Source organism: Macrotis lagotis, chromosome 8 (assembly GCF_037893015.1).
Source record: "Macrotis lagotis isolate mMagLag1 chromosome 8, bilby.v1.9.chrom.fasta, whole genome shotgun sequence".
Classification (NCBI taxonomy): domain Eukaryota; kingdom Metazoa; phylum Chordata; class Mammalia; order Peramelemorphia; family Peramelidae; genus Macrotis; species Macrotis lagotis.
The window spans coordinates 194,353,058-194,378,335 of record NC_133665.1 but is presented as its reverse complement, the minus strand read 5'-3'; the positions used below and the strand labels follow the sequence as shown (position 1 = coordinate 194,378,335).

Here is a 25,278-nt window from a genome sequence, read left to right as displayed (position 1 = left end):
TTATAATGTGCTCTAATTCTTGTTTGGTCATAAATTTATCCCTTTTCCATAGATCAGATATATAGAATTTTTAGGTCTATTAATTAATCTATGGTATCACTCTTTATGGCTAAATCTTGTACCCATTTTGACCTTAATTTTGGTATAGGGTATGAGGTGTGGGTCTAGGCCTAGTTTTTGCCATACTGTTTTCCAGGTTTCCCAGCAATTTTTGTCAAATACTGACTTCTTATCTCAGTGGCTGATGTCTTTGGCTTTGTCTAACTGTCTAGTTTACTAAGTTAGTAAGATGGTTATTTTCTGAGTTTTCTTTTGAACCTCGCTGATAGTGTTTCTTAAGCACTGACAACATGCCAAAGGGTGCTAAGGGTTAGGAATACAAATAAAAGTCAAGCAGTCTCTGGCCTCCAGAGGGGGGATATGCGGGGCAGGCTCCCCTGGAAGCAGAGCAGTGGTCAGTAAGAAGTCCAGAGAGAAGGGAGAAAAGGTGGAGCCCATTCTGAAGCAAGATCTGATTGGATGAGGACAGCGGGGACCCAGGGCGGTTGGGTGGGGGAGGCTTCTCCCCCTGTTGGGAAGGGAATAAATTTGACCCTCCTTTCTCTCCAATTTTATGAGTAAAGTGGGGTTTTTTATTGTTTATTTTTTATTAGAAGAGTAATGCTCTGAGGCAAGATGGGGTGGAGGTGGCTGCCATGTGCTTTCCCTGGTTTAGAATTAGGAAATTCCCTCACCTGGTGAAGAAAGTCCCTCTACTGACCAAATTAAAAATCTCCTCTACAACCTCTGAGCGACCTGCAGCACAGAGTGGTTGTCCAGGGTCACACAGCCCATTTGTGTTGGAGGGTGAACCTGAGTTTCGCTGACTCCAAGACTGGCTCTTTTTCTCCCATATACCACCAAACAAGGGAAGCAGTAGCTAATTCACTGGATGACAGGATTGGGACCTAGAAGAGATCTTAAAAGACATGTAAAATACTGAATCTTCTAAGATTAGATTTACCAAGTTTGGCCCTAACCTTCCCACTTTGCAAAAGTGGAGGACTAGGTATGTGGAACAAGGAATAGAATTTAGATTTTTTTTTATCCTTATTTGGTTTTTCAGAAGTTTTTCTCTTTCTTTTTTTGCCTTGTTTATTATAAGGAATTGGGAGTGGCACATGGGGAACCAAGGGCAGGGAATGCCAGACCCTGCTCCTACCTCCTGCAGATGGTCCAGGTTTCATTATGAGCATTTATAGCTTAGAAATCCAAAATTGGGAACACGACAAATTGGACTGGATTTCTTGTTCTGTTGATTATTCAGATGTAACATAATGATGATGGAGAAAATGTTCATAGTTCAGACTAACATGTGTCCTGTGCACATTCCTGAGTATAGGTTCATAGGTCTGGACATCACAGAAACTTATGGGATAAAGTCTTGGGCTCTTTGGCTTTTCTGAACACTTTGAGCACTCCAGGGACATCTTCATTAGAGGCATCGCCTGGTCAGGCACAGATTCCTGGGGCAACCCCTGGCCACCTCCTGCTAGCCTGGCCTCAGACCTTGTGACTGACTGCTCTTTGGGTCTGGCCATCTGACCCTTTCAAATCCACCCAACTGTATTCTCATAGAGGCCAAGCCTCCATCTTTCACAGGAGAAGAGCACAAGGGGTTTGTTTGATCAAACTGCCTACAACATTCTCTGATGTGCTATTAGGTTTGTGAATGTGTGTGTGAGTTGTGATGGATAGAAGGAAGGAAGGGAGGGAGGGAGGGAGGGAGGAAGGAAGGGAGGGAGGGAGGGAGGGAGGGAGGGAGGAAGAAAAGAAGGAAAGGAAGAGAAATCAAGGTAAATGAGTTATGATTTGTTCTTGAAGAGAAAAGGGTGCTACTTTGATCATTGCTTCTTTTTTTAATTTTAAAAATTGATGATCACTTCTTTGGCTAGACTTTCACCACCCATCCTTTTCATCTCCTAGAATTTCCCTGGAGATGGAAGGCAGATCGGGGAGGAGAGCTCCCTGGCTGTGTGAGCCCCTTTGGGGTTTAGCTGCCTTCTTCTTGCAGCGCCCCTCAGACTCCTCTTGGCCTTTGTGATCAGCACCCCCTTCCCTTGTGCCCTGCGGCGCAGCCCGGCTCTATCATTCAATAATTAAGTGAGGGCACTAATGCCGGCAGCTTTCTCGCCCCCCAGAGGGTACTCAGTGAAGGTTTCAGGGATCAGGCGGTTGTTAAGGCTTCCTTCTCTCTCTGGGTCCGACTCACTGAGGTTTTGGGAGCCCACAGATTCCGGGAAGCTCTGGGAGCCCGTCTTTCACGTTCCTCCAGGAGACCCCAAGCTCAAGCAGTGGATTCTGGACTCCAAGCCCACCTGTGAGAGGGTCCTCTAGACGACCTCAGGGCTCCAGTCTCCTGTATGTTCCTGGAGTCCTGCCAGACCATCCTTTCCCTTCTTGGGTAGGAAGGGTTGGAAGGTGGCAGCTGACATGCCCAAGGGAATGGAATGTTCAGGTTCTGCCTGTTGGTATTTGATGCCTTCCTTTTTGTTTGACAGTTGGATAGTCGGGGGAAGTTTTTAAATGTGGGGGTTAGATCTCTTCTTTGAGGGATGGAAGGATTCCCTTCATGGTGAATGGAGTCAGAAGACGCAGGTTTGAGCACTCAGACTCTTACTGCCTGTGGGACCTGAGCAAGCCTTCAGGCCTCAGTTTCTTTATCTGTAATATTCCAGGGTTCCCTTTCAACTCTCAATCCCTGATTCTGAGATTCTCTCTCCTGATCTTTCCTCACCCATAGTCCTTGCTTACAAAATGTTTCATCATCTGTTGGATTTGTTCATTAACAGGGGTTTGGGCCCATAGTCTCCTGGAAATGCCCTTTAATTGGCCTTGTGGTTGGGGTGTGAGTTTGATTTTCTGGAGGCTCTCTTGAGGTTTCTTGGCCGGCTCCCCATAGAATCTTCTGAGACAGATCTGTGCTAGCTTTATTTTGTTCCCACCGTATTGGGGAGTAGGTGGGGGGCTTGCCTTGGCTGCTTGCTGGCATCCCTTAACTACGCCTCAGATCGAAGGGGGAGCTCATTTCACTTCTGGTGCCTGTCACCTCACAAGGTTGGCCCAGATGAGATAATGACTGGAAAGCATTTTGCAACCCTTAATGGATTCTAGAAATGTCAACGACTTAACCACACTTAAGAATGATTAATATATTAGGAGTCTTCCTCCAGTTCACATGGAACATTTTCCAGAAATCTAAATGTTTTTGTAAACATTCTAACATTTTAAAAAACTGTTGGTTTGGGGGTTTGGGGGGACATTTCTGCTTCTAAGTCTGGGAACTTGTAACCACTAATTCCTCCTTCTTCCCAGACATCCAGGGGGTGACAGCACCAATCCTCAGAGGTTCTCAGTGGCCCCAGAGTCAAGGACGATTCCTTCCAGGATCCCTTCCCCTACTGGCACCTGTCCTGCGAGGGTTCCCCTTTACCACCAGCATCACTGGCTTGTCTCAGATGGACATTTCCAATCTCTCCATGAGTCACAACACAATCTTGGGCCCCAGGAGGCAGCAGCATCTTCCCAATAGGGAAATAGAGTCCAGAAAAAGAAATAGAGACCAGGAGGGCGTGCAAAGGTAAGGGCTGGTACTGGGTTCCTTTGAGGGGGGCCCATGCCTAAGGATGGCTCAAGGCCTAGATCCCTGATGCCAGTACACTTGATCCATCGCCAATGGAAGATGTGTTGGAGGACCCAGACAAGAGCCAGAAGAGGCGATGGGGACAGTCTGCCATTCCTGCAACGGGGTTCCTTGAGATAGCCCACTTAACTTAAATGTTCTTAAGCAGCTCTACTGTGCTAAGTCCTGGGATACAAAGCCAAGTCAGGAGTCCCTGCCCTCAGGGGGCTTCCACTTTATTGGGATGAGGGCAAGGAGAAGAAGGGGGAGTGTATCCCCAGCAGTGGGGATCAGCAGAGGTCTCGTGGAGGGGGTGGAGGAAGAGGTGGCTGGGCAGGGGGCACGTGCAGAGGAGGGACATGGGAGAAGTCCAGGGGGCCTGGCTCGTCATGTGAGGAGATGAGCAGAGCAGGGCCAGTGGGGACCGTGACGGGGCCTCCGGTGTCTGGGCCTCCGGTGTCTGGGACTCCTGTCCATTCCCCCTACCCCCACCTAACTCTGGACTTAGGCTGTTTGGGGGAAGAGGACCACCAGAAGGTTCCTGTGCAAGGCAGCGGGTGACTGGGAGCTGGCTTCCTGGGGCGGGGGGAGCTTGTAGGCCAGGCAGGTCTAGGAAAGAGGGGAGGAGGAAGGAGAACTGCCCCTGGGTCTTGTGGCTCTTTTGAACGGTTCTGGGCAGTTGGGGGAAGAGTTGGCGCCTTCCAGCCCTCTCCTCCTGCTCCAGGCTCTCCCACAAGATCTGCACAGGAGTAGGCACACGGGGGAGAAGGGAAGCAGAAGAGGAGGTGCTGAGGCAGATGATGGAGCCCCTCCGGAGGTTGGTCATCTAGGGCCTCATCTCCCCAGGTGGGTCTAGCACATGGATGTGGGCGCCCTCAGCTCCGTGCTGCGGGCCGAGCTCCATCTGGCCCTCCTCGGCCTCCACGTCAGCCCACGGCCATGATCATGACGGCGCCACCACCTGCTCAACTCATCTTGGACCTCAGGGAGACCAGAGGGGACCAGGGTCAGGCTCCCAGCCCCCTCGGGGGAGTGGATCCCAAAGTCTCTCTGGGCAAGAAAGCCAGGGCTCGGCCCTGGTGCTCCCTCTGCCAATTCCCTCCTTCTCCAGGTCTTCCCTCAGCCCCTTCAGAGCCAGAGGGTGGCCGAGGGCAGGGGATGCCCACCGGCAGTGGCCTCTCTGGTCACCAGAGGGCAGCCTCCTCTCAGGCCAGGGGCTCTCAGATAGTTTTCAACGGCCTCTTGTCTACCTGGAGCTGCCTCTTTTCTCTCTTTTTGTTTTTCCTTTTTCACATTCCACCTTCCCCGCTTCCCATCCAGCCCTTCTCTGACACCTTATATTCTTATCCTCTCCCCCTGCCCTTTAGATTTCAAGGGCCAGGGTTTGAATCTCAACTGGACCATTCATCAGCTCATACCTCAGTTCCCTTCTCCATAAAATGAGCATGTGAGACTTTCTGAGGTTCCTTCCAGCTGCCTTAGAGGCAGTGGTCAGACCATTAGACCTGAAGTCAGCAGGACCTGAGTTCAAATCTACCCTCAGATACTTCCTTGCTAGGTGACCCTGGAGAAGTCACAACTTGGCCTCAGTTTCCTCACCTGTAAAATGGGGCAAATAATGAAGTGGTTGTGGGGATCAAATGAGACAATAATTGCAGTATTGGCCCAGTGTCGCGCTCTTAACAAACGTTTGCTCCTCTTTGCCCGTTCTAGCTCTTGGTCTAGCCAGGATGGGGCTCCTGGTCCTCCTCCTTTCCCATGTTTTTCCCCTGCCCCAACCTCTGGCCAGAATCCAGACCCAGACCCCAGAGTGCACAGAGGCTGCACACTGGCCGACTCTCACCCCTCTTCCCCATCCCTGACTCCAAAGCATCTGCAGGGAGTGCCAAGGGACAAAGCGGGCACATGCCCCATCTCTGGACTTCCTGCCTGGACTGGCCCTTGCCAGCTGCCCCTTGGACCCCGGCACCCAGGACCCAGCAGAGAGGAGGGGAGGGGTGCCCAGGGATTGCCAGGGTGGCACAGGCTCACCTCGTGGTTAAGAAAGCAGTAAAGGACAGCCACGATGAAGCCCTGTAAGGACAGAAAGGGCCGGTGGGTGGGAGCTCTTTGGCCTTGACTTTAAGGCCTGGCTCCAGACCCCTGGCCTCACTGGGCTCTCTCAGCCCCTTCCAGGACAGATGCCTTCCTCTCCACCTCCAATTGCATCCCTTCTCCTGCCCTGTGCTCTCCTCGCCTCCCCAAATCCTCCAGGCCCAGCCTATCGCTTGGGGAGATGCTCTGCCCCCCTTCCTCCCACTCTCCCTTGGCCCTATCTCCAGAAGCCTCTGCAGGGCCCACAGACCCTCGGAGCCAGTGGGCACCTCTGGTCCAGCCCACACTTGATCAGAGACAAGCTGAGGCAAGCCTCTGCGGGGTACCTCCGGGGATGGGGCGCCCATCCCACCGGGGCCACTTCTTGTGGCCAGGAAGTGTGTTCCTGCCATGATGACTAGGAGACCTCTTGTTCTCTGGTGGTTCTGGACCTGGGAGCCTTACCTCCATGGATAGACTCTGAACTCCCCAAGGCTGGTTGATTGGTTGATCGATTGTTCGATCACCTATGGCAGAGTAGGGATCAGAATGGTTCTGCCCTTTCTACCAACCCCTCATGGGGTGGGTGGGGGCTTCCTTGTATACGTGGGGGCAGGAAGACTGGGTGAAGAGGGGGACAGGAAGTTGTTAGGGGGCCGAGTCTACGTTCCTCAGACTCCTGTCTCTTGCCAGTCAGTCCACTAATGATAAGTGAGTGTCAGGCCCAGAGCGGCCCTGGAAGAGCTCATGCCCTGCTGGCAGACGGGCATCCACATCAGAGAGCCCTAGGCACTGACTCACTTGTTCCTGGAGTCATCACTGAAGTAGGGTGACTGGTACTTTGCCCCGGGAACTGCTATGGAGGGTGATGCAAGGTCAGAAGCCTGAGCAGAAAGGAAGCCACCAGCGGGCCGGCCTCGTGGTTACCCCAGGTGCCGGGTCCTCCTCGCCCTTGGCCTCGCCGGCTCCTACACCAATTACTGTGCTGACCGGGCCTGACGCCGCTCCGTCTCAGCTGACCAGCCCTGGAGGCCCAGCGTGGCTGGTAGAGGCCTGGCCCCTCACCTGAAAGGAGCCGAAGCCCAGCTCCAGGAAGAGGCGGGGGCCCACGCCGGCGCTGTCTGGGAGGAAGTTGAAGATGATGTAGTGAGCTCCAAAGAGCGGGATGAGGAGCAGAGTTGACTTGGAGAGCCGCCTGGGAGAGAGGAAAGGAGATGGGGAGAGTCTCCTGGGAAGGAGGCCTTGGCCATGCTAGCTCTGGGGTCACTGGGCCGGGGTTGGCAGGATGGACTCAGGGTGCTGCTGCCAACACGGGCATTCACAGAGCCAAGGACCCTCCAGAGCCACCTTCCACACCTGAGACAGGAGCCTTCCAGCAGCAGCCCCCCTCAGCCCAGGGCTGATCCCCCTTCTCATGATGGCTCTTCAGACATCCAACTCCATCCTCCATGTCTCCCCCAGGCTTTGCTTTCCCAGGCGTTCCCACTGAGACCCTTCCACGAATCCTCGTGTGTCCCCTTTCCATCGTGGCTTCCCTCCTCTGAGCATTCCCCAACTGATCAAAGGTCTCCCTAAACCATAGAGGCCAGAAGACCCTCAAAGCCACCATGGAGCTCTGAGAAAGGCCAAGTTCAATGGGGCCACTGCCTCCATGTTCCTGGAGCGTCTGAGCCTCCCAGTATAGTCCAAGATCATCTTAGTGTCTCTGACCACCTCCTCCCCACCCACAGATTGAGCTTGTGGTCCACTCAAACTCCCCGATCTTTTTCAGAAAAATCTCTGTCGTCCTCTGCCTTCCTCTATCTTGTACTTGCAAATTTGATTTTTTGGAAGTGGCCCAACCCCCAGTGTAATTCCTGTAGAATGTCATCTCGTTAAGCGCAGCCCAATGTGCCAGTCTCTTGAGGGCTGAGGGACCCTCACACAGCCCCAGAAATTGGGTAAGCTAATCCGTTTACAAGATTTCTGTTGGGGCAGTTCAAGTCTCTGCCCTCAGAGCCATACTAGATGAATGACCCTGGGCAAGTCGTCTAACCACTACCTGCCGCAGTCTCCAAGGCTGTTGAGAGGATAAAATGAAATCATTTTTGTAAAATGCTTTGCAAATCTTAGGGTGGGGTATATCCCACCTATTATTTGGGCCTTCTCCCAGTAAGGGCCTTGGAGTCTGCCCTGCCCAGCTCTTCAATATCCAGAGTTCATCAGGGCTCTGCTTGGAGACCCCCAGGGACAGGGAGCTCCCTACCCCCTGCCCCTGGGAATTGGGGTGAGCTTAGGCAAAGTCCTTCCCCTCTCAAAGGGAAGAACATTTTCCTGACATGGAGCTGAACGGGTCCCTCTGTCAGGGCCACTGTTGACCCCTGGGTTCACACTGGTGCATGGTCACTGCCGCTGTCCCAGAGGACCTTGTGTGGGAACTGTCTTTGAGCCTGACCTTGAAGCCCCAAGACCTTCTCTCCCCCAGACCTGCCCCCAAGTCCAAAACCCTTCCCCCCAAGCCTGCCTTCCAGCCAAAGACCCCTCCCCTCAGACTAGCCCCCCAGTTGAAACCCTCCCCCCAGTCCTGTCCCCCGCACCCCCAGCTCCCTGGAACCCTACCGGTACTGGGTGTGACTTTGGAAGTTGCTCTGTCCTGGGTCCAGCTTCTTGAGTAAGATGCGGATGATATTGAGGAAGAGCCCAAAGGTGATCTAGTGGCAGAGACGAGGGGGGAGGGGGGAGCTGGGCACGGCGGGGGTGACCCCACAGCCCTAAAGGGGCCTGGATGGGCGTGGGGCACAGCGAGGGACTGACCCAGGAAGATGGCAGCCCCAGGAAGGCAGGGGGCTCCAACCTGGATGCTCCAACTGGGCCTAGAACCCTTAATCATTAAAACAGATGCTTTAGGCCTAGAGGAAAAGAGCTGGCCCCCTCCCTTTGAGGGCAGCCCATTGGAGGGATGCTCCAGGTGCGAGGGGCTTCTCACATCCCTGTCTTTGCCCTCTGCTCCAGCCTTCCCCCCAACAATGTTGTTTCATGCCCCCTACCTCCAGACCCTCCCAGACCCTCCAGGGTTGTTCCCTACTCCCAGCCCCCCTAAGGCTGTCCAGACAAAGCTTTCACCCACTAAAGTTCAAGGAGCTGAAAGAGACCCCTGAAGGCATCTAATCCAACCCATTCGTTTTTACAGTTGAGGAAAGACTCAGAGAGGAAGAAGGCTCAGTTTCCCAGGACCCCCAAGAAGGAAGCCGGGACACCCTTGCCCTGATCCAGGGGCTGGCAGAGGGGTGGTACAAGATGGCAGCCTCACCCCAACTGACAGGACATCGGGTCCTTTGATAATCCACCAATAGGGAGAGTCTTCATTCATATCCCAGCACCTGCAAGGATGGAAGGAACAGTGGAGGACACCCAGAAGGTGCCCCCCAGAAGGAGCTGCTGGGAGTCAGGGCCCCCCAGGCCCAGTCCATGCACTTTGGCCTACTTCCATACACAAAAGTCCAGACCCTGTTTCTTCAAATCTCACTCCTCAGGAGCCCCCAGAAGGGCTCCCTCCTTCCTGGCTTTGCCTCTTGCCCTTGGACAAGTCATGCACCTCACTTTCCTCAGCTAGCTGATTCCTGAACTGTGCGGTTTCCCTCTCCTGAGGTGGAAGCTCCTCGAGGGCAGGTTGTCTCATGTCTGTCAGTGTTTCCCTTCTGAGCCTCCAGAGGGCCCGGGAAGTAGAAGCCTTAATCAAGACTCCTTCGACTGAAAAGCATTGGGGTGGGAAGCCCCCTGCTTTCCTACCTGGATGTAGAGGGGGCTTCTGGCTCAAAGAAGGGTTGGCCTGGATGCTTGTGAGGGGCCTTGGAGTTCAGGGAGTGTGTGTGTGTGTGTGTGTGTGTGTGTGTGTGTGTGTGTGTGTGTGTGTGTGGCTGTGTAGAATGATGACCGGCTGTGATTCTGGCCCTCCCCAAAACAGCCTTGGGGGGGTGCTGGGGGGGCCAGTGGGGGGCGGGGGGGCTTTCCTGGGTTCAGGGAAGACTCACCCTCTGTCTTCAAAAGCCCACTTGAAGAGGCTCCAGACCAGAATGAAAACCATGGGGAAGCCTGGGGAGGAGCCAAGCACCGTTGAGCCCGGGGGATCAGCTGCCCGCCCCCAGCTGCCCCCTTGTTGGGGAGGTGAGGCTGGCAGGGCCCTGAGCCCTACTCCCTCCTGTCATGTTCCCCATCATGAGCCCAGATCGACCCCTAAGCCCAGTCACGGATGGCTTCTAACCCTCAGCCCCAGAGCCCCCTGACCCTGGCCACAGACAGACCTCTGTCCTCTGCCGTGGCCTGACTCCCTACTTCTGATCCCCATCCCCAGACTGCTCCCTGATGTCGGTCCCGGGCCAGCCTCTGTCCCCACTCTCCACAGAAGACTCACCCCAGCCACCAAGAACGAGCCACCAGAAGTATCTCATGCCATTGGGAAAGGCTGTGGCCAGGAGACACGTCAGGTAGATGGCCTCAACCAGGAGCCAGCTGAAGTTGGCAGTGGTGGCGTAGTAGGAGAAGGCCACGGAGAGCTTGCAGCCAGTCTTGGGGCAAAAGGATGGATGGGGAGGGTCATAACTGGAGGCGAGGCCCCTGCTCTTCCGCCGGTCCCCCGCTTGGCCTCACTGCTGGCCTGGTCCTCCCAGAAGGTGGAGGCAGGGCCTGGCCCTGAGCGTCTCTATGCCCTTGGTCCCACTCTGGGCCCAGAGCAAGTGTGCTGGAGGGGACTGAAGAGGAGCCGGCGAGCTGGGGCCTCCAGAAAGCTGGGGGATGCCACTCGGTAGAAGGGGGCAGTGCCATCAGGGACAAGCAGGCTCCTCTGGAGGCAGGTCAAGGGAGAGGTCCAGCCTGGTGAGAGAGGGCTGGGCAGCCCCAGGCCCTGGGTCTCCTGGCTCAGGGCATGACTTGTCAGCATGAGTTTGCTCTACCCCAGACATTGGCTGGATTTTTTCCTCTTTTCATTCCCTTTGGCACCTCAGTGTGTTTGGTGAAAGGCCTGCCTGGCAAGGTCAGAGGGATGAACCCAGAGGGCTGGGCTGAGAGGCAGGGACTGAGCTAGGAGAGTGGGCTGCCAAGCCTTGGGGAGCTTGGCCTGCTCTCCCCCTTCCTGGCTGCAGGCTCCCATGGATATCCCTAGGCATCTCTGGGTGCTGCCAGTCCTCCTCTGGGCATCCCTGGGTGCTACCAGTCCTCCCCTAGACATCCATGGGTGCTGCCAGTCCTCCCCTGGGCATCCCTGGCACTGCCAGCCCTCCCCTGGACATCGCTGGGTTCTTCCAGTCCTCTCCTGGACATCTCTGGTGCTGTCAGCCCTCCCTTGCTCCAGGCTCCCTGGGGCCTGGACCAAGCAATTTTGCTGCTCAAAGCTGAGAAACCTTCCCTTTTCTTGCTGCTGCATCTGCCCTTCAAGGCTTCTCCACCTGAGGACCGGCGGCTGGTTTGTCCCTCACCCTCCTCCATTGAGGCACAGAGATGCCTTTGCACAACCCCACACCCACTTCCTCAGCTACTTTGAGGCCATCTCAGAAGTCTTCTAGACCTCAGTCCTTCTGTCTATGAAATGGGGGTCATCCTAACTGCCCTATCTGTGTCTCCCGGCTGCTCCAGATATCCAAGTATTATGGAAAGTCTGTGTGTTGTAGTTGAGATCTGGAATGCCTTCCCCTTCCTCTCCATCAGGGTAGACCCCCCACTCCTCACACCTGAGCCCTCCCACCTGACTCCCTGGCTCCAAGCCTTTCTCAGCCTGGACCGCATTCCTTAATAGCCTTAGTCTTTCCTCTAAAGGTAATAGGACCTTTTCTTCTCTTGTCTTCCCTGAGATTACAGGCCTGAGCACCTGGGGGACCCCAGCTCAGAGGTTTGTCAAAGCTCTCTCTAAGTATATCACTGGGGTCTTGGGAGGTGGGCAAGAGAGATCTAATTGGCCCCATTTCAAAGAGGAAACTGAGGCTTGGGGACATGAGGTGGCTTGCTCAGATTTACTCATAGCCCCTTCAGACTCTGACCCATTGGGGCACTCCTCTGTTCTATAGCCATTGCAGTGCCCCTCCCCCCCAGACCCAGGCCCTCACCGTGGAGAAGGTGCAGTGATCAACCTCGTCCTCCTCTTGGAGAACAATGGCATCCTTGAGGAACACGGCCACGGCTTTGAGGATGAATGTGCAGAAGAGATGGACGTGGATGTAATTTCTGGGGCAGCGAAGCCTCCTGGGGCACCAGAAGGGCAGGGTCAGAATTGGCCATGTGAGCATAGGAATGAGGACAACATATGTCAGGACAATGGGCAGAGTGGTCAAGATTGAGTGCAAAGAGCGGGTGCAGGCAGGGAAAGCAGATTGGGGACCAAATTCTGGCTAGAATGGAAGCACTTGGAGGGCTGGCCCTGACCGGAGTCCCTCGGGAACACAACAAATCAGTTTGCAGGATTGAACTGGCCCAAAAGATTCATCTGTGGCCATTCCCCTTGATCTTGTGGGTGCTTGGGAGCCACTGAAAATGAATGATCAAATGTACACCATGGAACCAATGTAAACACTAGCAGAATGCCTTCTGTGGGGGGGGGGAGCAAGAATGGGGGAAGAATTGTAAAACTCAAAATCTTTCTTAAAAAAATAAAAAGAAAATGAATGATCAGGGATGGCACAGGGTCATGTTTGTGCTTTAAGAAATGTACTCTGGAAGTTGGAAGCTGGATTGAGGGGGACGAGGCCAGATGGCAGGGGACCCGTTGGCCCCACTAGAATGGAGGCCAGTGGAGTGGGGAAGAGAGGATGGATCTAAAAGAGGTTTGGACGGACACTCCTACAGGCCCAGGTGAATGGCTCCTCAAAATTCCCTCTGGCTTGGGGGTGTGGGGTGAGGTGGGAGAAGGGACGCGCTCTGTGCTCAGCCTGGATCCGCACAGGCGCTGTGGAGGCAGCTACTTATTTTCCCAAACCAAAACCAAGGAAATGAACAAAAAAATAAGCTTGAAGAAGAGAATGGAAGACTGAATGACCTTGGGTAGATGTCTACACTGACTAGGTCAGATTGGGCCAAAGCCAGTCTGGAGACATGTACAGAGGGTATAAGCTGGTGTAGAGAAGAATCAGTGGAACCCCTCAATCAATGATGCTGTCTGGGTTGTGGTGAGCAAGTTAAGTTAAATATTGGGTCTCTCTCTCTCTCTCTCTCTCTCTCTCTCTCTCTCTCTCTCTCTCTCTCTCTCTCTCTCTCTCCCTCCCTCCCTCCCTCCCTCCCTCCCTCTTCCATTCTCTTTCTTAAGGCTGCTCCTGTCATCTTTCCTGGATCACCAGGTCAGTGGGGAGTTGTTCATGGGGCTCCAGCAGGGGAGGACAATGCTTTTAAGTGGTTCTTCAGGAAACTTCCATTTGCTGAGATCATGACCCAGTTCCTTGTTCATATCCAACCCTTAAAGAGAGAGCCTCAGTTCTCATTTCCTGCTGGACCCAACACTCCCTTTTTCATTTCTCAGTTGTGTTTGTGTCCATGATTCCATGGAACATGTCCAAAACATGTTCATGTCCTTAGATTGAAGGAACCTTGAAGGGTCCTTGCCTGGACCCTCTGGTAGGAGCCGAGGGGTGATGGTGGTGATCAGTCAATTAACCAGCACACATCAATTAAAAACTCTTATGTTCTGGCAGTGGGTTAGCATTGAGGTGGCAAAGTCCAAAGCATGACCAGTTCCTACCATCAAAGAACTTATGTTCTAGAGGGGCCATATCATTAGTATATTTAAATATTTAAATATATACAAGGTCAATACAGGATATTTTGGAGAGAGAGTATTGGGTTGATGACATGATAGAGCTGAAGATGGTCTTCCTGGTGGAGATGTAGGGTGATGGTGACACTGATAATGGGAAGGATGATTCTGATGATGTTGCTGATGATTAGTGATAATGATGATTATCATTGGGGATCACTGGTGAGCACTGATGATCACTAATGACCCCCCACAACCACTGGTATTCACAGAGATGATCACTAATGACCATTGGAAATCACTGGTGACCGCTGATGTTCACTGCTAACTGTTGGGCACCCTGATGACTATTAGTGATCACTGACGATCACTCATGACCACTGATAATCACTGATGGTCATTGGGGATCGCCAGGGATCATTAGTGACCATTGTGATGTGATGTGATGTGGATGGTGATGGAGATAGTGAGATACCTGATCATCATTAGAATGCTGATGGCCACGAGAAGGGAAGCAAGGGAGACACTGTAGCCTACTGTATAGATGATCCTTACTGTGGAGAAGTAGGATTTCTGAAGAGGAAAGAGGACTGTTAGCTCCCAGCATTGGTCTTTTAGGCTAAGGACACACACAAGTGGATGCATTAAAACTTTCATTTTGAGGGAGCTGAATCTCTGATTATTCACACCAATTGTCCACACAATGCTTTTCCATTTTCAAAATTTCCTTCAGGCTGGCTTAAATCCCTAGTCTCAAGCTCACCCATGGTGGGGAGGGGGGAGGGAACTGTCTTACATTAACTGTTTGGAAGAGGATGGAAGGGAAAAGGGAATGGGGCAAGGACAGGGACCAAGATGAGAAATCAAACCTCAATGCCAAAATGAAAGTCCCTTTGAGATCCCTCAGAGCTGAAGAGAAAGTGTTCCTGAGGTGGTCACAGAGTTTGGGCCAGCAGGACCGGAGAGAGACATGTCCCAAAAAGAGAGCACTCAGTCCGTTCTTCCTGGCTGGGAGACTTCTTACTCTTTCTAAAGCTCCCTTGGACCCTGACCTCATTCCATCCTTCCAGGAGTCATGTAACATAGAGGCCAATAGCACCATCCCATTTTCTAGCTAGGGAAACTGAGGCCTGAATCAATAAGTAGTAGGCCCAGGGTCCCTCCATGAATGAATGAGAGGCCACCATGCTGTTCTAAGGAGAAGCTGGAGTCCCAGTCAAAATATCTGGGTTCTCATTCCAAGACCACCACTGGCTGATCAGGTTGTCTTAGATGAGACATTTAACTCCTATGAGTCTGTTTCCCCATTTGTAAAATAGGAATTATAACATAGATCTTCCCTACTAGGTGGGGTGGATGGGATTGACTCGGTGGCCAGGCCTTGTCCAAATGTGAAGCATCATAAGGGATTAGAACCCAGGCCTCCTGTCTCCTAGTACAATAGGCTTTTGGCTAAATGACTTTGAACCCATCAAATCATCAGCAAGATAGTGCTTTATGATACCAATCCTGGGAAGGGAAGGGGTTGTATGAGGGAGGGGGCTTAGAACTGTGCTGTGAGCCTTCCCATGCTCCCCCTCCCTCTTCCCTGGGTACTCCAACCCTCCTTCCTTCCCTAGAAGCAGCCCACCTCCTCAGCTAGGGATTCCATCTCCACTGGGCATGCTTCAGGATATGAAGGGGAGGGCTCTGACCATCCCATGCCTGTGCAGTCTCTCCTCAATGATCCTGGAGGAAGAGGGAAGAGACAGTGGAGAAGAGGAATCTCTGCCCAGTAGTGCCCAAGGACAACATAGGGGTCCCCAGTATTTCCCTAGGGACAGGGGTACAAAACTGATGGATGCGAAGCCATAGGACCTTGTGACTTCCTCAGTAATAGTCTCCTGTGCTCCTGAGCCCTCTGTCCCTGGACCATGAAGGTGGCTGCTATCCCGATCTCATCTTTTACTGAAGATAGGGAGATCTGGGGCCACTTGGGCAAGGAAACCTCACCCTGGTACTGGATCCTTGTAGGAGGAAAGCTGTTCTCCATTCTCCCTCTCCAAGCAAGAGGCTGAGTAGTTGATTCCTGCCCCAGGGCACTAACCATTCCTCCCTCCTGCCTCCCTCACCTGCCTTCCCTCTCCTTGGTCATCCTACAGAGTCATCTCACCTGGCTTGGGGCTGAAGAGAGAGAAGAAGTCTGGGCAGGGCAGGGTGACTGATGCCCCAGCACCCACGGCTGGCCAGCACAGCAGACCATCCCACTCCCTCTGGCAGCCTAGACAGGAGCAAAGCGAACAGCTTTGTCGTGGATGTAAGGAGAAAGTCTGAGATCCAAGGCAAGGGGGGGGGGGGGATAAGGGGAACAAGCCAGATAGACTGGCAGTGGCCACTCTCTTTGTGGGCAGGAGCCATGTGAGCATGACCATGGGAATGGGCTGGGTGTTACCTGGCCTCAAAAGCAACTTCTAACTTATTTTGATAAGGCGAGAAATGCTTAGAGAAGCAGCAAAATGGCCAGAGGGCCATACAGACAAACCAGTTCAAGAAGGGCAGCTAGGAGGACCTGAGCTCAAATCCCAACCTCAGGCAACTATGACCTGGCTGTGTGACCTTGTACAAGTCACTTAACCCCATTGCCTTGCAAAACAAACAAACAAACAAACAAAAAGCAAATATTTTCAGTTGGAAAATAGAAAGGTTAGAATGGGAGAGAGAAAAGGCAGATTTTTGCTCATTAAAACTAGATATTTTTTAAAAGAAAAGAAAATCAGTTTAGACACGTTTCCGTCTGAGCAGGACAAGATCACCGATTTCCCAGATCCCACTGTGGACTCAAAGCCTAGACTTAGCCCAGACTCCTTGAAAGCCCAGCCAAGAGACGGTGGTCTGGTTACCTGCACTCCCGTTGGACAGCTCGTCCTCTCTTAGCAGGCATGCCAGTTCATCCTTTTTCAGTTCTTGGAAAAGGCCACATTCTGGGTGCACAAGCCCCAACTCCTGTAGGCAAAGATGCTCAGAAGTTTGGGAAGGGCCCAGAATACCCTTCCCTGACCTGGAGAAGGGGTCCGCTCCCCCTTGCTCTAGGACAAGAGGCTCTCGGAGCTGGGCAAACCAGTTTCTCTCCTGACCAGGATGTTTGGCATCCCCAGGGGATTGAACAAGTACAAGAAACAGAGGCTAGGGTCTCTGCTTTTGGAGTTTGCAGTGCAGAAGAGAAGAGCCAACAGAACAGGTTCCTACACAAGATTAAGAAGATGGGCCCGTTCACCATGAGTACAGGACGATTCCCAGAAGACACAGGTCATAGCCAGCAAACATACTCAGTTTCGGGAGAGGGAGTGTATTGTTTGTGGAGGAGAAAAGTGGCCAGGATCACTGAATCTGAGGGTGCATGGGCAGGGCAGCATGGAATAAGATTTGGGAAGATGGTAAAGACATGGACCTGTTCATACGCCATAGGGAAGCAACCAATAGAGAAAATGAAGCTAAATTAGAGAGGAGAGATGACAGAAGTGGCAATCTGCTGGGGAGGATTGAGTGCAATGGCATCACTTGTGCTTGAAGAGTCAAGGAGAAGGGGTGCCCTCTTCATGTGAGATGGGGTGAAGGTGGCACGATGTGAAATGAAGATGAGGGGGGAGAAGGGAAGTCTCAAGAAATGTTTATTTGGGGGCAGCTAGGTGCCACAATGGATAGAGCACAGGCCCTGGAATCAAGAGGACCTGGGTCCAAATCCAACCTCAGACACTTATTAATTACCTATATGTGGCCTTGGGCAAGTCTCTTAACCCCACTAACTTAGAAAAAATAACCAAAAAATGTTTGACTTTTTCAGTAAACTATAAAACAAGGTTGTCAGTTGAGAGTTGGGGTGAGGGAAGAAAAGTCACTGAAGGTTCTGAGGGCAGATGAAAGGATGTGGGAAAGTAGTTTTGGTGAGTGGGATAGTGAATCAATTAGGGAGGAGCAATAGTATCGCCCATCTGGACATTGGCTCCCTTTATAACATGTTATTCACCCAATCCCTTCTCCTAGCTTCCTAATTTGTCTCCTTGCCTCAACTTCCTTCCTGGTCCTAAAAAGTAGCCTCCGAGTAATTTTCCTTAAGGCCATATGTGACCATATGATATGGCAGAAGGGCAGGAAGATAGCAGCTGGGGCAGCAAGTCAGGTATGAATGCAAGCAGAGATTCTGGAGTGCTCTGGAGTGTAAAGGGACCTGACCATTTACCTTACTCACTCCATTTCAGCAAAGCTTCAATGTTTTGTGCCTGCTGGCAGCGCTTCCCTTTCGCCCACCCTGCATCACTCCTTTGCTGAATGTCCCCTTACTGCTCTGAACCAGGTCCGGGGTGCCCTTCCTTGGGCTCAGGCAACTGACAGATTGTCTCTCTGATTACTCAAACCTTGAAACTTGCCAGCGTCTTCCAGGTTTTCCCGTCCTCAGTTTCTGGCCTTGGCTTCAATTTGAGGCAAGCATGAGACAAACCATTCAGACTTTGGGAGGAGGAAGGTCTGGGACTGGCCGATGGATAATTGCCCTAACCATCTCCTCTGCCCCTTCGCTAATTCTTGATACCACCCTGGAGCTGTCCAAGTGCTGACGTGGGTCAACCTGAGAAGGCTCCCTGGAGAAGTCGTGTCTGCCTATTGCACTTATTTAAAATTGTCTCAGGGTCACTAGGTGGCGCCAGAGGGCACAGAGTGCCGGCCCCGGGGCCAGAAGACTCGCCTTCCCGGGCCCAAATGTGCCCTCAGACACTTACTAGATGTGAGACCCTGGGCAGGTCACTTCACCCTGACTGCCTCAGTTTCCTCATCTGTAAAATGAACTGGAGAAGGACGTGGCAAACCACTCTAGTACTTTATACCAAGGAAAACCCCAAATGTGGTCCTTCCCTCTCCTCTCCTCTCTTCTCTGCTCTTGCTTTTCTTTTCCTTTCTTCTCTTCTCTTCTCTTCTCTTCTCTTCTCTTCTCTTCTCTTCTCTTCTCTTCTCTTCTCTTCTCTTCTCTTCTCTCCTCTTCTTTCTCTTTTTGCTTCTCTTCTCCTTGCTTCTCTTCTCTTCTTCTTTCTTCTCTTTTCTTCACTTCTCTTTTTTCTTCTCCTCTTTTCTTCTCTTCAGCATTTTCTTATACCTGACACCAGTGATTATTATATTATATTATGTTATTATTATATTAGTCACAGGTCAGGTCCAGATGCTCCTGCTTTGGCCGAGAGAGTGGGAGGACCATTCACATACCCTTTCAGTTCAGTTCTCAGAAAAGGAACAAAACAAGGTGATTTCAGCCCACAGAGCAGGTGACCTTCTCTGTCCCCACTGCCCACCCCCACCTGCCACCCAGTCTGCTGGTTTCCATCTCCAAAGCATGAATAATAAAAGTCACCCTATCTGGGAATGGAGGTTGTACAGAGGGCAGCCTCCTACTGAGCTTCATCCATATGGACACCATGGTGAAGATCATGAGACCCAGCTGCTGGAGAACAGAACAGAGTAGGGAGCTGGGATGACACCACCCAGCACATGGGCATCCCCCGGGACACCAAAGAAAGTGCGTTCTGAATGGTCCTACAATTCGCTGTCCTTCTAACAAGCACACTCTGCCAGGGCCAGGCTGCTTTCCTCAAACACTTCTGTCTTTATCCATGTTTTGTTTCTGCGACACACCCCTGAAACACCATCCTCACTCCTCCCTCATCTAATCTCCAGTCACACTTTATGGCCCCACTCAAGGTCTGCTCCCCCAGGAAGCCTTCCCCCACCCCAGCTCCACCCCACCACCCAACTTTCACTGCAGAGTCATAAGTTGTCAGCTGGGAAGTATCTTTGAGGATATTGAGTCCCACCCTTCATTTTACAGGAGAGGTGACTGAGTCCAGGACCCACACTGATTGCTTTCTTTATCTACCACCTATCTATTATGTCCCTGAATGTTTCCTATTTGTGAATCTTGTCTCTCCAGTAAGACTCCTCATCAGAATCTACTTCTTGCCCTTATTCCCCTCTTCTGTGGTGAATGGCACAGGGTAAGGCCCTGCTAGAGGAGCCTTATCCCCCCAACATCCTGGTTCTATCCCACATAATGCTAGGGTCCTCACTACCAATCTCTGGCTGAATAGACTCAACCAAGAAGATCCTCCCAGTCCCAGATCAACACAGAGACTAATTTCCTGAACCCGCTCTGTCCCTGAAACACCCCCTGAACAACAGAAACCTTTTGGGGGGGGGTGTTGGGGAGATAATTCTACTTGGAGAGGGGAAATTTCAAATCCCCAGATCTTAGGAATCAAAGAAGTAAGAGACTGAAGCTAAATGATTCTCCTGCTTGTTCCTGCCCACTCCCCTTCTCCTTAGCTCAGGCCCCTTTCCTCCTCTTTCCTCTCCCCAGCCTCATCCTCTGGTGCCCCCAAATGGACTAAGCCCCCAGCGGGCACTTGGGTCCTGCACATCATGAGCCCATTAAACAAGGGTGACTCTTTTTCTCCTGGATTGGCACCAACTCAGCCTTGGCAGTTTCTGAAAATCTAGGGAGACAGAGTCCAGGAAGGTTCCATTGGCTCAGGAGACAGATTCTGTCCAGAGAAGCCTTGGAAGCCATTTGACTTCTGATCCCCACAATCTCTCTTTGTCCTTGTTCCTCCTCCCAATACAGGTTCTGTGGGCCTAGCTTCTTAGGAATAGGGGATCATCAGATCCTGCCCTGGTCTCTGCTCCTGTCTTGCCTTTCCCTCCTATCCAGGTACCTGGAAAAACTCTTTTCTTCCTCCCTCCTCCCCTTCCTCCTCCTCCTTCACTCTCTAAACCATGGATATTTCTCAATTTCTGGAAAAAACAACTTTCTCTTTCTCTAATTGTGCCAACTGGCCCACCTGGATGCTTGGGTTCCTTTTGATTAATGACTGGCTGGAGCCCAAAGCCATCGGACCTGTGCTGGAGGCTGATACCCACGTCCTGTTTTTCCATTAATAATCAACTCTTTGGGATTAGACACAGTCATTTACCTGATATAAACAGAATGGAAGTGTGAGTCCTCTGCCCAGCTGGCACACCCTTAGATGGGGGGTCATTGGCCTGCTGGACCCCACCCTAACCCAAGGGTTAACCCAAGGGGAGAAAGGGACTGTCTTCTCTCAGAAAGTTTTTCTTCCTAGGGCCTGAAACCCAACCTCAGGCAGTTCCAGTTATTCAGGGAACTGAGGGACATCAAGGCAGACTACTTACACCAGATGTGAGACTAAAGGAGCACAGAATCCAGAGGCCCCAGGGCTTGGCAGGCATAGTCCTCAGCAGGGCAGATGGGCAGTCCCCTCCAGGCTGGGATGCTTCTGGGTCCTGCACATCTGCACTCTTGGGCTTGCATAGTCATGGCATGCAGATTGGCCTTGCACTGCTCCTGACTTAACTATTCAACAGTGTGGGGGATCAGCTTGTTCTTCTGCCTGCCTTCTCCTCCCTCCTCCACACTCAAATCGACTCCCCTCCCCTCCAAGCTCAGGGGAAACCCAGGCACTGCCCAATGCTTGGTGCAATGAACTGGAGGAAGGCACAACCCGACCAAACACTTATCCAGTTTAGAGATGCCATAAAGCAGGCAGCAAAGAGGGGTGGGGGTGCAGGAGGGGGGGGAAAGAAGAGAGTCTGGATTTGCAGCAGGTGAAACTGAGGGGCCAACTCTACAAAGATGCATGTGAATAGGGATAAATTTAAAGTCTTTTAACTGAGTTAAAAAGCAGGCATACCACCCCCAAAGCTTGGGATGAAGCCCTGTGGTCAGAGGGTAAATCATTTGAAAAAGCTCCTGGGATTTGAGAGGTCTTCCAGGTCACTCCCTCCAACTCCTCCCTATTTCTGCTCAAGGCTTGGCCATTCTCCACATCTCCCACTCTCACCCTTGGAGCCATCTTTGACCCTCCTCTTTCTTTCCACTCCCATTTCCAATTAACTGCCAAGTCCTTCTGGTTCTACCTTTCCAACCATTTTTCCTCTATGTGTCATCTGTCCCTTCACATGACTGTCACCCTAGTTTAAGCTCCTATCAACCTGTCACCTGGATTACGGCAGCCTTCTGTTTGCTTTCCTTGCCCTTGTGTCTGACCCCTCTGATCTACCCTCCATGCAGCCACCGAGGCAACTTGCTAGGGTACACTTCTACCCACATCCCTCTCTAGTTGCAAATATCACTGTCACCTTTCTCCCCATCTGGAGGCTTGCAGGTCTCCAGGGCTATCCTGAAAGAGAACCTTTTGTTTGCACTCATTTCTGGCTGTGGAACCTATCCAACAGCTCTTTTCCACCACTCTGTAAGTGGGCCAGAAATAGTCCCAGAATACCTATGTCTGCTTGGAATTGGGGCAGATCTCCTCTGTTACACACCTTCAAACCCTTCCAAACCCTTCAAACCTCCCACTTGGACTGGTTGTTGGCAGAGCTCTCTGCCTGTGTCCTGAGAACCAGGCTCTGGCTAACCACTGCCCAGGTCCAGTGGAAAGTAAAACAGATCAAGGACCTGGACTGGAATCTTATTTTGAGTTCTGTGACCACAGACCAGCCCGTAACCTGAGACCCAATCACAATTAGAGCACCTCCTGAAGGAACATGGGGAGGAAAAGCTCAGAAGCATTCAATAATGAGGGTGGTGTTTCGGTGGCTGTCAATGAGGTAGACCCCACTAGAATGGGAAATACCTAAGGGCAAGGACTGTTTGGTTGTCTTATCCCCAGCATCTAGAGGCCAATTGCATGTGACTCCCCAGTGTCAAGTGACTTCTGAGCTTGGTCTACCTTCAGAGAGCTTCAGCTCCAAGGAGAGAGAGGCCCTCTGCCCCACTTTTCATCGGCACCCATCTTTGGAGCCCAGCTCATCCCACCAGCTTGTAGGCCCAGGGCTCAGCAAGCTTCTTGTGGGCAGGGTCTCTCCAGGATGGCCATAACCCATCACACAGCAAGGGCTTCATATCTGTTGAAAGTAACTAAACATTACCAACCCAAAGTTGTTTCAACCTCAGTGAATACCCTGGAATTCAGGGAACGTCTTCTCTCCCACCAGCTGGCAGGAAGAGACAATCATTAGCCCTCTAGGTTTCTGGTGAGCCAGGCTGCCCCTCAGGGGGCCGCCCCCCTGGCCCTGCTTCAGTGCCCGACCTGCCCTGGGGATGCGGGCACCTGGTCCACCGCCCCCCCCAGCTGACCGTGTCACCAGGGCCTACTCCCAGCTCCTGCTCAACCCTGGCCCCCTAGAGCTTGGCTCAGCCACCAAGGGCTGGGCCGAGCTCTAGCCTCTCTGCGTCCAGGAGGTAGAGGAAACAGTATGGGGGTGTGCCCGGGGTGGCTCTGAGCAGGGGCAGGGCTGCTAGGTACCCGGATCACACCTCCCTCCTTCAGCTTTAAACTGGACCTAGACTTTGCCCCCTCAGCCAGTAGTGAGGGTTGGGCCCAGGTGCTTTTCTCTCAGGAGACCAGCAGGACCTCTCCTGTGCCCAAAGCCAAGGCTTTAGAATGTGGGTGCATTCAGGTCTGCCAGGCAAGGACAGAGGAGGAAACTGAGGCAGGAAGAGGAGAAGTCACTTAGCAAGACAGTGGCCGAGCTGAGACTAGAACCTGACTGCCCCGATTCTGAGGCAACCTGAGGTTGAAGTGTGGCCAGTAGTTCCTTGTTGAAGGATCTCAGAGGGTTCATGTTAAAATGTAGAAACATTCATTTCATGTAGAAATATTCCCATAGCCTTTTCAATGCTTTCCGGCTACTCACGCCTATGCCGAGTAAGCTGTGGGAGTTACGAGACACTTGCCACTGAGGAAGTACAAACATTAGAGGCCGAGAGGGACTGGATAACTTAACTAGGACTGCCTAAATGCCCACTCTCCGAGCCCTGATCTCTCATAACTGGAAGCACCTAGAAACAGAGAGGTATGGTCACATAGGGTGCAGCCCTGCCAGTCCCCCCGCCCCACCTGGGGCAGCCCGCTCTCCTTGGGGACAGGGACAATTATCAGGAGGTTTCCTAACTTTAAAATGGAATTGCCTCTTTTAACCCTCACTGCACTACACACACACACTCTCACACACATACACACAGACACACACATACATACACACTCACACACACTCATATACACTCACAGACACAGAGACACACACACACACTCACACACACTCAGACACACAGACACAGAGACACACATACACACACTCACACACTCATACACAGAGACACACATGCATACACACAGACACAGATACACACACCCATACACACACACACACACACACACACACACACACACACACACACACACTGCTCCTGGTACCTTTAGGGCCAAATAGACCATCCTTAAATTCTCTTCCCCAAGAACCCTTCATATACCTGATTCAGAGCCAGAGTCAGGAAGCTGTGAGTTCAAATTTGATTCTGGACGCTTATTAGCTGTGTGGCCCTGGGCCAGCTGCTTACCCTCTATCCGCGTCAGTCTTCTAAACTGTGAAATAATAACATATGTCCTACATTTTTGAAGAAGACTGCGATATCAGGGAGGTGATGTCATGACAAGCACATGAACTGGATCTGAGTGAGGAGATGCTGTGCTAAGTCACCAGCCCGACTTTCTCCTCCAGAGTCATCTGGGTCCAGTGGCCAGACATGGCCCTCCAGGATGATTGGAGATGACCCTGGATGGGAGGCAATCAGGGTGAAGGAACTTGTCCAAAGTCACACAGCTAGTGAGTGGCAGGTGTCTGAGGCTGGATTTGAATTCCCATCCTCTTGACTCCAAGGTCAGCTCTATACACTGTGCCACCTATAAAAATGGCATCTACCTTGCAGGGCTATTATGAATCTCAAGTGAGATTATATTTGCTAGCATTTAGCACAGTGCCTAGTAAGTGAAATATAAACACTTAGTTCTCCTCTTCTTCCTCCTCTTAACTCCAGGTCCTAGACTCTTTTGGGGAGCCTCATTCACCCAGAATCCATGTCAGTTCCAATCCTGAGAGTTCTGGTGAGATTTGGGTCCTAAAGGATTAAAGAATGGGACAGCGTCTATAAATGGGGAAGAAGCTGGCTAGATGGACAGAGAGGGAGGTGAAGAGGAGTTTCTTGAATGTGTTGGTCTCATTCCCAATGAGTAGACTTTGCCCCTCCCAACCCTGTGGCCAAGTGAGCATGGAGCCCATCTGTGCAAGCCAAGACCAAGGCTCAATCATTCTCTCCTGGGGAGGTGTTTTCTGGGTCTGAAGGAGTCTGTGACCTCTGGCCTCAGTCAGAGCATCAATATAAGCAGGGCAGATGCAATTGAAGTGGGTTGTCCACCCTGGTCTTTACATACCTTTCCTTTCCCTGCTGTAATCCAGGATCCCCAGGCCTTGTCATCAGCTTCTATGCTGGTTCCTTCTTCCTCCTCCCTCACCTTGCCTTCCCTTGGCCAGCAGGTTCTCCATATTCCCCCTCCTGACTTCCATTGATGAGTCAAACTCACACACTAATGAGAGAATCCTCTCTTCTCCCCCAACACATCCCAGTCTACTTCCTCCTCCTCCTCTTCCTCCTTCTCACACAGGCCATATGGATGTTTGTATAGGGGCTTCCTGGGAGGAACTCTCAGCTGGCTATTTCTGACCCCAGAAGAGCAGACTTGGGAAGGGAGTAGGATCCTCCAGCAGTAACCAACAAAGCTGTCTCATTTTCCTGGACTGAGTCACAATCCTGAAAATGGAGAGGACTTAATCTCTTCTGCCTCTGCCCTAGACAGTGCTTTGGTCAACAAATGTTTATCATGGAACAGGCTAATGGTATTTTGTCCTCGGTTCTCCAAGAAGACTACATCATCAAGGAGCTGATGCCATCCCGAGC

The 25,278-nt window shown here is 51.9% G+C and overlaps 1 protein-coding gene across 1 annotated transcript; it reads right to left on the bottom strand.

Moving 5' to 3' along the window:
- Positions 1–5,382: 5,382 nt before the first annotated feature.
- On the bottom strand, positions 5,383–18,885 carry GHRHR (growth hormone releasing hormone receptor). The gene is made up of 13 exons (XM_074199097.1): positions 18,820–18,885; positions 16,325–16,427; positions 15,598–15,705; positions 15,076–15,173; positions 13,921–14,018; positions 11,809–11,944; positions 10,125–10,278; positions 9,745–9,805; positions 9,024–9,093; positions 8,333–8,424; positions 6,800–6,929; positions 5,674–5,734; positions 5,383–5,534 (listed from the first exon to the last, which is right to left on the bottom strand). Exons 1-13 carry the CDS (start codon positions 18,883–18,885, stop codon positions 5,383–5,385), a joined length of 1,329 nt encoding a protein of 442 aa, XP_074055198.1.
- Between the last annotated feature and the right edge of the window lie 6,393 nt (positions 18,886–25,278).

Bases quoted from the DNA above. Each gene is read 5' to 3' on its own strand.
- GHRHR (XM_074199097.1), bottom strand. From the start codon at position 18,885: ATGGTGTCCATATGGATGAAGCTCAGTAGGAGGCTGCCCTCTGTACAA. The intron at 16,428-18,819 runs GTGACTTTTATT...CTTTGCCTACAG, and splicing joins AACCTCCATTCCCAGATAGG to GAGTTGGGGCTTGTGCACCC. The intron at 6,930-8,332 runs GTAGGGTTCCAG...CCTCTCTCCCAG, and splicing joins CAAAGTCACACCCAGTACCG to GCGGCTCTCCAAGTCAACTC.